At 39.4% G+C, this 11,531-nt stretch overlaps 2 protein-coding genes across 2 annotated transcripts in view; both read left to right on the top strand.

Annotated features, from left to right (window-relative positions):
• Positions 1-1,603: 1,603 nt before the first annotated feature.
• LOC137974831 (uncharacterized) lies at positions 1,604-3,352 on the top strand. Its single transcript, XM_068821827.1, has 2 exons — positions 1,604-1,833; positions 2,336-3,352. Exons 1-2 carry the CDS (start codon positions 1,637-1,639, stop codon positions 2,652-2,654), a joined length of 516 nt encoding a protein of 171 aa, XP_068677928.1. The 5' UTR covers positions 1,604-1,636; the 3' UTR covers positions 2,655-3,352.
• Positions 3,353-9,846: 6,494 nt separating this feature from the next.
• The window catches only part of LOC137976337 (adenosine receptor A3-like), a 60,288-nt gene continuing 58,603 nt past the window's right edge, over positions 9,847-11,531 (top strand). The window contains exon 1 of the mRNA XM_068823695.1: positions 9,847-10,127. The gene's annotated coding sequence lies outside the window, so the exon portion shown is untranslated. The remainder of the gene's footprint in view (positions 10,128-11,531) is intronic.

Raw genomic sequence — 11,531 nt, 5'->3', positions numbered from 1 at the left:
TTTTTAACGTAATTTGAAAAGCTCTCGCGTCGCTCACAATCATTTGCCCAGATAAATTTTTACAGGAATCTGTAGACCATTCTTCTGCAATTCAACCACCAGAAGCTTAATCCATTTGCAGATTTCGGACATGGTGAAAATTTATTATATTCACGAAGTACTTTCAAGTGAATGAAATACACGTCTTCGAAATTTAATTATTTTGCACCCAAAAAGACAACGCAACATTCCCTAAAATTGACCCAGCACACATTTAAACATTACACAAAAATATTTGATTGTTTTAAAGACGGAAGAATAATTTGCTTTTGCATGCGAGGCTCTCAAACTGGTTTAAAAAAATGTTGCGTGAAATGGCGACTTTAAAGGAATTTGGTAATTTGCATATTTCTTTGAAATAAATGAATATTTTGGCAAAAAAAAAACTACCCAGTAGTTTTTATCATGCCCTAGCCTGTCTACCATAAAAATATGAGCCAAATCGAATTTTCGACCCTTGCCGCGAAATTGAGAATTTGTCTGATTTTTACAGGCAGGCACTCTTAAAAATCTTAGTAAACGCAACGACATAAACCCCATTTACACGACAGGAAAAAACGGCAAGGCAAGGATGAAAATTGGCAAGGGTAACTTTTACTCTAGGCAAGGCAAGGGTAAATTGTGTAGTGTAAACCGGCAAAGGATGCCTTACCGTACCAATTTAATTTTCGGTTTTGGGACCACGTTTAGAGGTTGACCCGTTTTTGAAGAAATCGGTAAGGCAAGGACGAAAACTGGCACCTTACCCGTTTTAAAGAAGTGTAAACGTTCCCGCTTGCCCAGAAGCCAATTTCTGATCAATCTGCGCATGTTACAGCTCCACAACGCATGCTCAGAAGTTGTAGTAGATTCAAAATGGCGGAGAAAGGGAAGTGGACTGACGAGGAGGTAGGAAAGTTAATGGACTTTTGGGCTGAGGAAACTATTCAATTTTCCTTGGATAATGCTAAAACTCCGAAGGAGAAAACGTCAGTGTACAAGACTCTACAAATGCAACTTGAGCAACAAGGTAGGAAACCTAGTTTTATACGACATTCACGGATCAATCAGTGTCAATATTTCTGAGAATTGTTTATAGAAAATGAAATACTTGTAAAAGATAGCGTCTCTTCTATTTTCAATAGGCGTCAAATGTGATGTAAAGGCGATTATAAGCAAAATACGGAAACTTCGTCAAAAGTATAAACAGGAGAAAAATAAAACAAAGAAGAGTGGGAGAGCTCGAGAGCGAAAATGGAAATTCTTCGATAAAATGGACGGCATAATGGGTCACAGGGCTAACATTTCGCCACCTCTGGTCCTTGATTCAAGTACTGACCAGACTGAGGAAGGCAACATGTCATACTCGGAAGATGTCAACATGCATCATGGTAATTCCATTTTGGTTTATCTAAAATTTATATTAAACTGTTGATTGGCCATGGGTATGTGCAGGGTGCACATAGACCATCATGTGAAAGGAGTAAGAGGTTCCGGACTTGCTTCGAAGGAGTAAGGATACTGTGGTGATGTACTTTTGTTTAATGATTTCGCAGTTATGAGTGATGCTGAAAGTGATGGTGCTGTCGCGGACGGAGGAGCTACCCCTCCTGTACAAATGGATTCACTTACTGAGGCTCTATCCGAATCATGTTCATCCACTACTCCAACTACAGGTTCGAAGCCAGTCATAAATAAGGTACCCAGTGGGAAAGCATTACCAAAAAGCTGCAGCACCAAAAGGACTAAGTTGGAGAGATCTCTTAAGCTTCTCTGTGACAAAATGATAACCTCGGCAGCTTCAGAAATGGACAGGTACTGAACTTTGAAATTCACTATGTTCAAGCAAGCACAGTGTTGTTGAAAAGTGCTTGCCTTTGCTGAGCACTTATTATTCCTTACCACAAAGAATGTAAGAAATTCATTGATGTTATTACCAACATTTCAAACGCCATACGATCCTGTCAAAGTGGCATAATAATAGCAACTCAGCTGAGATCATAGCAGTCTACTGTTTGCCTTGAAACTTGCAAAATTATTTCTTTGGAGTGTCAGATTTTGAGATAATACAAACTGTGGTTGTGAAGCTACAGTCAGGATTCTCAAGATCTGAGTTCTGTGAAGTCCTGCCTATGATATCAGTGCAATGTGCGCTTAGTTAGTTTTGACTAAATTATGAGATATATCTTCATATTGTTACATAATGGTCTTACAGAGCCTAAGAAATATGACACATTTGCACAATTTCATACAACTCATGTGTGTGGTCATCAGTCGTTAAAACATTGTATCCAAAGAGGTTGTTTTTGCTCCAAAGATTTTTCAAGATTGAAGAAGAACGGCACAAGCGGGAAATGGCATTACAGTTGGAGCAGACAAAGATAGAGGCCGAGAGGCTGCGAGAGGAAAGGCAACACGAGTTAGCGGTTCTTCAACTCTTAACACGCAATGCATATACGCCTACGACAAGCATGCAGTCATCAGCTGGACCTGTGGTATACAGTCCAACTGGGTATGATGATCCAGGCCAACGTGATAGCAGATTGTTTGGATGGGGCTATGGGACCATGGGTGGAGTAGTAGACAAAAGTGCGCGTTCATATTCGTCATCGGAGTCCAGCTACACACCGTTGTAATGAAAGGCTTTTTTTGCAAGTCATACAGTCACGTTTTGTTAAGTCTTTTACGTTCGAAATAGTCTAGGTAACTGCAAGTGTTTTAATAATAATTTTAAAAAGTTGTTTTACTTTGTATTTAACATTTGAAAAAAAGGTTCTCCACGCGATACTCGAAACCTTAGTTATTACGCACTTTACCAAACGAAATCCGGGTAATCCTTGACAGTTCATGAACACAAGTCTTTTCTTGGTGAAAAAAATGACATTTAAAAGGACTCAACATATGTACACTGAGGAAACTAAATTATAGACATCAAGAACGGCATTATTGAGTAGCTTCATAAGAGTAATAAGCCTTCATCTGATTACTTTTCTCCTGTTTTCTTATGTTGTGTTTAACATTTAATTTCATTGCTAACAACGTAACTGACTGTTTCAATAAAGCTTTATTGACTCTTATGTATATTTGACAGTTCAAGATTTCGTCCAAGTTGCTAGGAATGTGTGCCCCTCTCGTAACAAACAATTTTTCAGTACACCAATTTTTTGGTACCATAAATTTCCATTACATTGGGTTGCAATCTTTTCTAGCATACAGATTGTGACCCTGTTCCAATGTTCTCACCATCTTGAGACATAAAAAAGGTCTTAAATGCTGAGCGAATGTCTGTGGCATCGTCTCCTCCTTCAAGCTCATTTGGAGGTGACTGAGGCTGAAGAAGGGCTATTGTTCCATCCATCCAGTCTTTCAAGACTTCATTTTTTTGTAATTCACACATGTTGTGAAGAACACAGGATGCAGCAGTTAAGTTGACCACTCCAGGTACCTCCATATCTATCCTCTTGGAAAATCTGCGAAATCGACCCTTTCATCGCCCGAAAGTGTTTTCGACTGACACCCTTTGGCTCTGGGGAGTGTTCGGGTTTTCAGGATATGCCTTCAAAAGCCAAGACAGCAATGGATAAGCAGGGTCACCGAGTATGACAATCGGAACATCTTGATCCCCAATCCTTTCTCTGATATCTGGGAACAATGTTTTGTTGTTCCCTTTCTCATAGACACTAGAATTTGACAAGATGCGAGCGTCGTGAACACTACCTGGCAATCCAATGACAACATCCCTAAAAAGGTAGTTACAGTCTACCACAGCCTGCATGACAACACTGTGGTAACCTTTTCTGTTTACATAGTCGGTGTGGTCCTCCTTTGGTGCAATAATAGGGATATGTGTCTCATCAATAGCCCCAGCACACATTGGGAAACCCCATTTTTCTCTGTAAGTCTCAAGGATAGATTTCAGCTCGTCATTCTTTGGAATGTAAATTAATCTTCCTTGCAGACTTTTAATAATGGCACAAGACACATCTTTGATGGAATTACAAAGGAATGCCTTTGATACTCCAAAGAGATTTGCAATCGTTCGGTACTCGGACGTAGAGGCGAGGTAGTAGAGTATCATTGCTAACTTCTTCCTCGCTGGAACGGCTTTTCGCATTGGAGTGTCATGTCTTGCTATTTCATGTTCGATTTCACCAAGAATAAACATAAACGTATTTTTTGTGACACGAAAATTCTCATACCACTGCTCTTGAGTAAAGGCACTGTCAGCCATTCGAAACCAGTCATCTGACTTAGGATTCATCCAGATGTTTCGTTCCCTTGGAGGGTCAATTAGTGTTGACATCACGAGCATGAAAAGAAACATTTTTTTCCTACGGCAGCCACGGTATCTCATTAAACTCTCTTTCCTCTTCAGTTCCTCACTTTTCTGTTTCTTTATTTCACGTTGTCGTCGTTTCTCTTCAGCCTCGTTTTTTTTCCTTAGCAAGGAGTTTACGAACATCAACAAGCTCGACGCCATCTTTAATTTGCAAAGTGCGCATGCTCTGTTATACCGTTAAACCTGGCCTCGAGCAAAATAGCCTTGCCCAAAACAACCTTAGCGAGGATAAAAAGATGTATTTGTAAACAATCCTTGCCTTACCAAAATGTTAGCTACCCTTGCCAATTTTCATCCTTGCCTTGCCGTTTTTTCCTGTCGTGTAAATGGGGTTGAAGTTGTCAAATCGGCGGACAAAGGCGGCGCGGTAGTTGTTTGGCGGTCCGACCTTTACCAAATAGAAGCTTTGCGGCAACTTTCGGATACCTCGTTTTATGCCAAAATCCCTAAAGATCTCACTTCCAAAAATCAAAAACTTGTCAAAGACACCATTCAAAATCTTATAGTTAATCAAGAATTACCGGACACTGCCACTAATCTCACCATTAACACCCCTACAACTTCGCGCATTTACTTCTTGCCTAAAATTCACAAACCCAACAACCCAGGTCGCCCTATCGTTTCTGCCTGTAGTTGCCCCACCGAACTCATTTCTGGCTACTTAGACAGGATTATGACGCCTATCGTCAGATCTTTGCCATCATACATTAAAGACAGTACACACGCACTACAAATTTTCCGCGATTTCAATTTCTCCGGCCAAGACAAACTTATTTTCACCATGGACATTACATCTCTATACACATTCCTAATAGCGAAGGTCTTCAAGCACTTAAACACTTTTTCGATCAACGCACTGTCAAAGAACCTAGCTCGGAAACGCTCCTCCGCCTTGCCGAACTAGTTTTAACGCTTACCTGTTTTTCATTCGCCGGCAACTATTACAAACAAATTAATGGTGTAGCGATGGGCACAAGAATGGGACCTAGCTATGCCAATCTTTTTGTAGGATATTTTGAACACCAATTTTTTAATCAGTACAACGGCCCCAAACCTGAACTCTACGGCCGCTACATCGACGACTGCATCGGCGCTATTTCATCCAGCAGAGAAGAACTCGATCAATTTATAACTTCGGTCAACTCTTTTCATCCGGCCCTTAAATATACCTGGGAAATTTCGGAAACTTCATTGGCTTTCCTAGATATCAAAGTTCCTATTAGTGGCAACGTGCTATGTACCAGTGTGCACTACAGATTCTCACAGTTATTTGCTGTATTCATCATCACATCCATCACATGTCAAGAACTCCATTCCTTATTCTCAATTTCTTAGACTTCGACGTCTATGTAGTGAAGACTCCGATTTTTCCAGCAAATCAGAGGAGATGTGCCAATTCTTCGAAAAACGTGGCTATCCTGTCTCTGTGGTCAAAGCGGGCCATCATCGCGCCCAACAATTTGATCGACAGTCATCACTACAAACGTCACAAAAAGATAAGAATGACAGAATTCCATTCATCCTCACTTTCCATCCTCATAACCACGCAGTCAAAAGCATCATTCTTAGTAATTTTAAATTACTCCAAAATGATCCCGAGACTGGTAGAATCTTTTCGCAACCTCCACTTATTTCATTCAAACGCGACAAAAACGTAGGCAACCTTTTTAGTTAGAAGCGCGCTCAAAACTAACGATCAACCCGGCACTTTCAAATGCGCGCGCTCACGATGCAAAACTTGTCTTTTCATTGTTAACACTAGCAAGATATCGGGACCTAAGCGATCTGTTAAGATCACCGATCGTTTCTCATGTACCTCCGCAAATGTCATTTATTGCATAACCTGTACATTATGCAATAAATTATACATTGGAGAGACAGGTAGACGACTAGGTGACCGATTCCGCGAACATCTTCGCGATGTTGAGAAGAATGACAAGGATGCATCTAAGCCAGTCGCTCGCCATTTTAATCTGCCTAGCCACTCCAAAAAGCACATGGCTATCTGCGGCCTTTCCCTACATCTAGGTACGACGGAAAGCCGCAAGAATCTGGAACAAAAACTCATCTTTCAAATCGGCACCCTTAATCCTCACGGTATTAACGAACGCTTTTCATTTAACTAATATATTCCTATTTTTCACGTTGCCATGTTACCACCAATAGCGTAGCTCCTACTCTACTATAAAAACTACACGTAACCCATAATCCCTCCATTCGCTCTGACGAAGGGCTAACGCTCGAAACGTCAGCTTTTAGAATCTCTGTACGGTGGCCAATTTACATTATCAACTCCGTTGATAAAACCAAATTTTTGTATACAAACAATAGACCATATTCGTATTCTCGGTATTGGACTGGAACTAGCTTGCAATGGAGGCTAATGCGGGGGAATATATTAGAAAGTATTTGCATTTGAAAAGATTCCCCCGCATTAGCCTCCATTGCAAGCTAGTTCCAGTCCAATACCGAGAATACGAATATGGTCTATTCCAACGCCTCTATGGGTCTAACGTCGTTCAAGCGGCGAGAATTAAAGTTGAAGTTCATTACCAAAAATTAACTAAGAGTTTTAAGGCTGTAAAGAATAATTTCAAATTGGAAATCCTCTTCTAGTTTTTTGTATTGCGTTTCTGGAATTTCCAAATCGCATCGTGCAGGATACTAACTCGCAAGCTAAATAAATGCCATGCAATCAGAATCCAGCTTCCTGGAGAAATCCGAATTGTTTGTTACATTTTTCGTTCTTGTCCAAAAATCTTTTAGTTCTGCTCCAACTCCCTAAAAAACAGTGTTGAGACACGGTTGTAGTTTTATTGCTATCAGGGAGCTTAAGATCGACGACGACGACGTCGACGAAAACAGTGATATCATTGGTTAAATAAGCATAAATAATCGTTCTCCACGTGCGGCACGAATTTTAGCTCAAAATTTTGCGGTTCTCTGGATGACGACGACTTGAAATCACCAAATTTGAGGTTGTGATGAGAACGTGACCATGCAACAGAGAATCTTTCATTTCCTATTTTTACTCTGAAACCACTCATACCAATTTATTTTTAGGATACTTTGCCCACATTGTACGACGTGAACGAGATGAAATAATCGCGAAAGACTTATACTGAAGCAAAGTTCTATTTTGCGGTGACGTTTTCGTCGACGTCGCCGTCGTAGATCTTAAGGTCCCTATTCTTCCTAAACAACATCGTAGTTTGAGTGCGGTTGTGGAAGGGGCAAGTTGACCTTCTTTTCAAATTATGGTCCAAAACTTCCAAAAATGCAAAAAAAGTCTCAACTCATTTCATTCTAGGATTGCAATTATTTCATGAAGACATCAGACACCTCAGGCTTGGATAATAATGAATGTAACGCACAAAGTTACGATTCAGAACAAACGCTTAATTTTCGACACTGATCATGTGCTGAATAGCATACTTTCCTTTTAAGGTGGAGTTACACCTGAAAGCCGTTTTCACGCCGGTTAAAATCAGCTTAATGGAAATATCTCGTTTGCGTTTCAAGCAATACAAAAACCCTATGCTCAAAACACAAATCAATGTTTTGGGGTGTTTTGTAATTTTTTTGGTGATTTTTCGGTCTGTTTGTAAGGAGATAGTTTTTCTCAAAGGAGTAGTAAAATTTGGATAAATAAGAAATAGTTAAGATTTGATGTGTAGTTTAAAAAATAGAATTTGAAGTTAAAAATTGATATATGGACATCCAAACAGTCCCCTACCAACCTTGGTGTGCTCTTGGGTTGAGGGCAACTGTCTGTTGGTGTTCCAAAAATAATGTATGTTATGGCCCGGGTCCTAGAAAAGTGGTGGGAGAAGCCATTTTCCGTTTTTGAAATTCCGTGAAATTTCCTCTGCGCATAAAAAAGGTAATGCAATATGCAAAGGTTGATGGCATTATGTGTGTGATTGTGTTTTCTGTGCAACCAAGGATGGATGAAGTTCCATCCTTAGGGGATAAAGTTCCAGGTGTTGTGGCTGTCCCCTGTTATGGGTGGGTGGGTATAGCAGGTCCACATCAGCTGAATAGCTGCCAAAACTTCAACCTCCTTAAACAAATAATTAACAAACAAACAAACTTGACGGTTTTAGTAATCAACGAAGGAATGACGAAGACAAATAAATGTAAACACGAGCAGTGTATGTCTCACGCTCACTTCGAGCGCCCAAAAACTAAATATGATCAAATGTAAAATGACAACGACAATGATGGATGTACGCCTACTTAAAATCACTTGAGAGCGAAACCCAGTAGTTACAGGGTACAGGCAGATATAAATCTCGGAGCAACTTCAGAATACCCCGCCACAGCTAACCACTATTGTTTCCCCTATGCGGCATCTTTTGAAGAACGAGACTTAATACAATAGAGCTTATTCTTATTCAATGAAATGCAAATAAGTGGCGGGGTATTCTGAAGTTTAGCCTAAATCTCCACAGGGTCCCATTTTGGGGAAAGAAATGGTGCCGATACATTTCACTGACCGAAGCCCGAAAGAGCGGAATTTAAACAGTCGCCAGAAAGTCGACCTTCTGGTTAATTTAACTTGCTTGCGCTGTACTTGATTGTCACCTAAGTGAAAATCGTGGGTATTAATAGCTTTATGACAGAAACGTCTGTCAGATTTTTTTCGATTGATAGTGATTGTGACCATTATTTTCGAAACCGTAAATGCAAAGTCGTTTGTCAGGAAGAAGGAACTGACACGGCAATAGATCGTTAATTGATGCTTTTAGGCTTGAAAGAAAGTCTCGCTTTTACCTGGTTAAGTTAATGACAACGAAGCTTAGAGTTTGTTTAGCTTTTCTGGCGGATTTCAGACAGGCAGTATAACACCTCTGAGTGAAAGGTTCTGTATTGTTTACTTCGGTCGATTTGAAAGCCTCGCAATCCCTGATTATTCAGTCATTAAAAGAGAAAGGAAACAAATAATAAAGCATCAACAACTAAAGATTCTTTTTTTTTTTTTAATTCTACACTTAACAAAATCGATATCCCCCTCATGCGATCAAAATTCAAACACGAGAGAATAAAAAACAGCAAACCAACATATGATGTTTTCCGCCCGTAGTGTAATGCTATCAGTGGGGATTAAAATGGAAGAAAGGGGACTTACGAACGTTTGGCTTAGGCTAAGAGGTCTTTTTAACAGATAGTGTGGAATTTGAAACCATTTTAAATTGCTCACCATTAATACAAGCGTAGAGAAATTTCACTAGTTTTCTATAGTTTTAGCCTTTTAAGTGTCAGCAACTCATTTTAATATTCACCATTTAGCTTAGGCTAAGAGGCCTTTTTAACAGATAGTGTGGAATTTGAAACCATTCTAAATTGCTCATCATTAATACAAGCGTAGAGAAATTTCACTAGATTTCTATAGTTTTAGCCTTTTAAGTGTCAGCAACTCATTTTAATATTCACCATTTGTCCATTTACGAGCCTGCTGTTACCATTAACGTTCGTCGCTTTTAAAATTAACAATTCAGTATTATTTGAGCCTCTGATCAGAATGAGAAACACCATAAAGACGCAGGATTGCAGAAAACCACTGATACCTTCGTAACTCACTTCTACTTCAAACTGAGAGCACGTTGTATCATGCCTCGTTCTTTTATAAACTGAATTAATTTTCCGCAATCCCGCGCCTCAAACCGCAACACCTTTAACAAAAACAGTGCCTATGTTCTTTCATAAAATCTATATAAACATTGAAGAAAGGAGAATCCAGGATCACTTGCACTTCATCGGCCTTTGGGTAAGATCAAAGCTCTTATCTCACAATGAGTTACTACTGGATGGGTTAAAATCGGTAATCAGTGAACGTTTATCCAAAGTTACAGCTGTAGGGGTAGAATGAGCCGAAGAAATCTGATTATCGGCTTTGTCACTGTGCTGGTCTCCAGGGATAAATAACTGAGACATTGCTGTCCGTTTCTTTGCATTTTTTCGGTGTAATCTGGTTATCCCCTTTTACATTCGATTGGATTTAAGTTGTTCTAATTTCTGATGCGATAAAGGCATGAGTGTAAATTTAGTCTTTTCAAAGCTTTTCCAAATATACCTCCTAATGTTTCACCTTAGTTTTGGCTTTCATGCTACGCCTTTTACATTTTGTCACAATGTATAACACGAGAAATCAGAACTCCGAAAAAGTTCCTATCTATTTATTGGTTTGGCACCGAAAATTTCTTCTTTCGCGCACTCAGCTGGGTATGGCAAAAAAGTTAACATAGTTATGCAAAACATTCGCGTGAAATATGGCATGGTTTATCCCACATGTCACTTGCATTGCATTTTTTTTTACGGCAGCGTAGTGAATCGAACAAAACCGAACCAAAAATCAATCGAACTCAATAATTATTGTTCGCAGTCATGTTCAATTGGTACGTTACGATCGGTAGTTCAACATAATCGAACTGGAAATTTGCGGTGAGTTCGATTCAGTTCGATTACCGAACAAAATCGAGCTAAATCGACGCGATAAGCTCGATTTTGTTCGGTAGAAAAACAATACGGCATGCAAAAGTTGATAAGCTTTCAATCTGAATAGAATTGGGAGGATTCCACTCTTTTAACCGCGTTTCAGGGCAAATGTGAAAGATATTAACACATTACATTTAACCAAAATCTTTATTGTTCAGATGACTGATTCAAAACTGATAAATTACAGTAAGACTGGATAACGTGAACATCACAGTAAACTATGTAAACTATCTTCATCTTAGAGATAGCGAGAATTTTATATGATGAACCTTGCAAATAGCATTCTATATTTGCTGTATTTCTTAAGAAAGAGATACGTCCAAAGCATATTCTTCACATATGAAAAAATATAACCAATCACCGTCCAGAGTAGAATTACTCAGCCAATCGGAGCAAAGCATTCAAATAGCTTCCGAGAAGCGCGGTCTTGAATCAGCACCCATTCAAACTTTGTATTCGAAACCTGGCTTCGACTTCTCGTTTAATTTGTTCCTCTGGAGTTACCGTTAGATGATTTTAAAAAGGAGGAACATTCAACATTTCTATAAACAGCGTAAATCAACAGAGTCCAAATTTTTTTTTGCACAGCGCGAAGTACCGCAAGAGCAACCATGACATGATTGAATCTGACATTGATTATGGACAAGTAAAAGGATTTCATTCTTAGTATTTTGCT

Source organism: Montipora foliosa, chromosome 1, assembly GCF_036669935.1.
Source record: "Montipora foliosa isolate CH-2021 chromosome 1, ASM3666993v2, whole genome shotgun sequence".
NCBI lineage: Eukaryota > Metazoa > Cnidaria > Anthozoa > Scleractinia > Acroporidae > Montipora > Montipora foliosa.
Note: the sequence above shows the minus strand (reverse complement) of the source record. Positions and strands in the feature narration are given on the sequence as shown.

Coding starts and splice junctions, on each gene's coding strand:
- LOC137974831 (XM_068821827.1), top strand. CDS start 1,637: ATGGATTCACTTACTGAGGCTCTATCCGAATCATGTTCATCCACTACT. Junction 1,834..2,335: donor GCAGCTTCAGAAATGGACAG/GTACTGAACTTT, acceptor TTTGCTCCAAAG/ATTTTTCAAGATTGAAGAAG.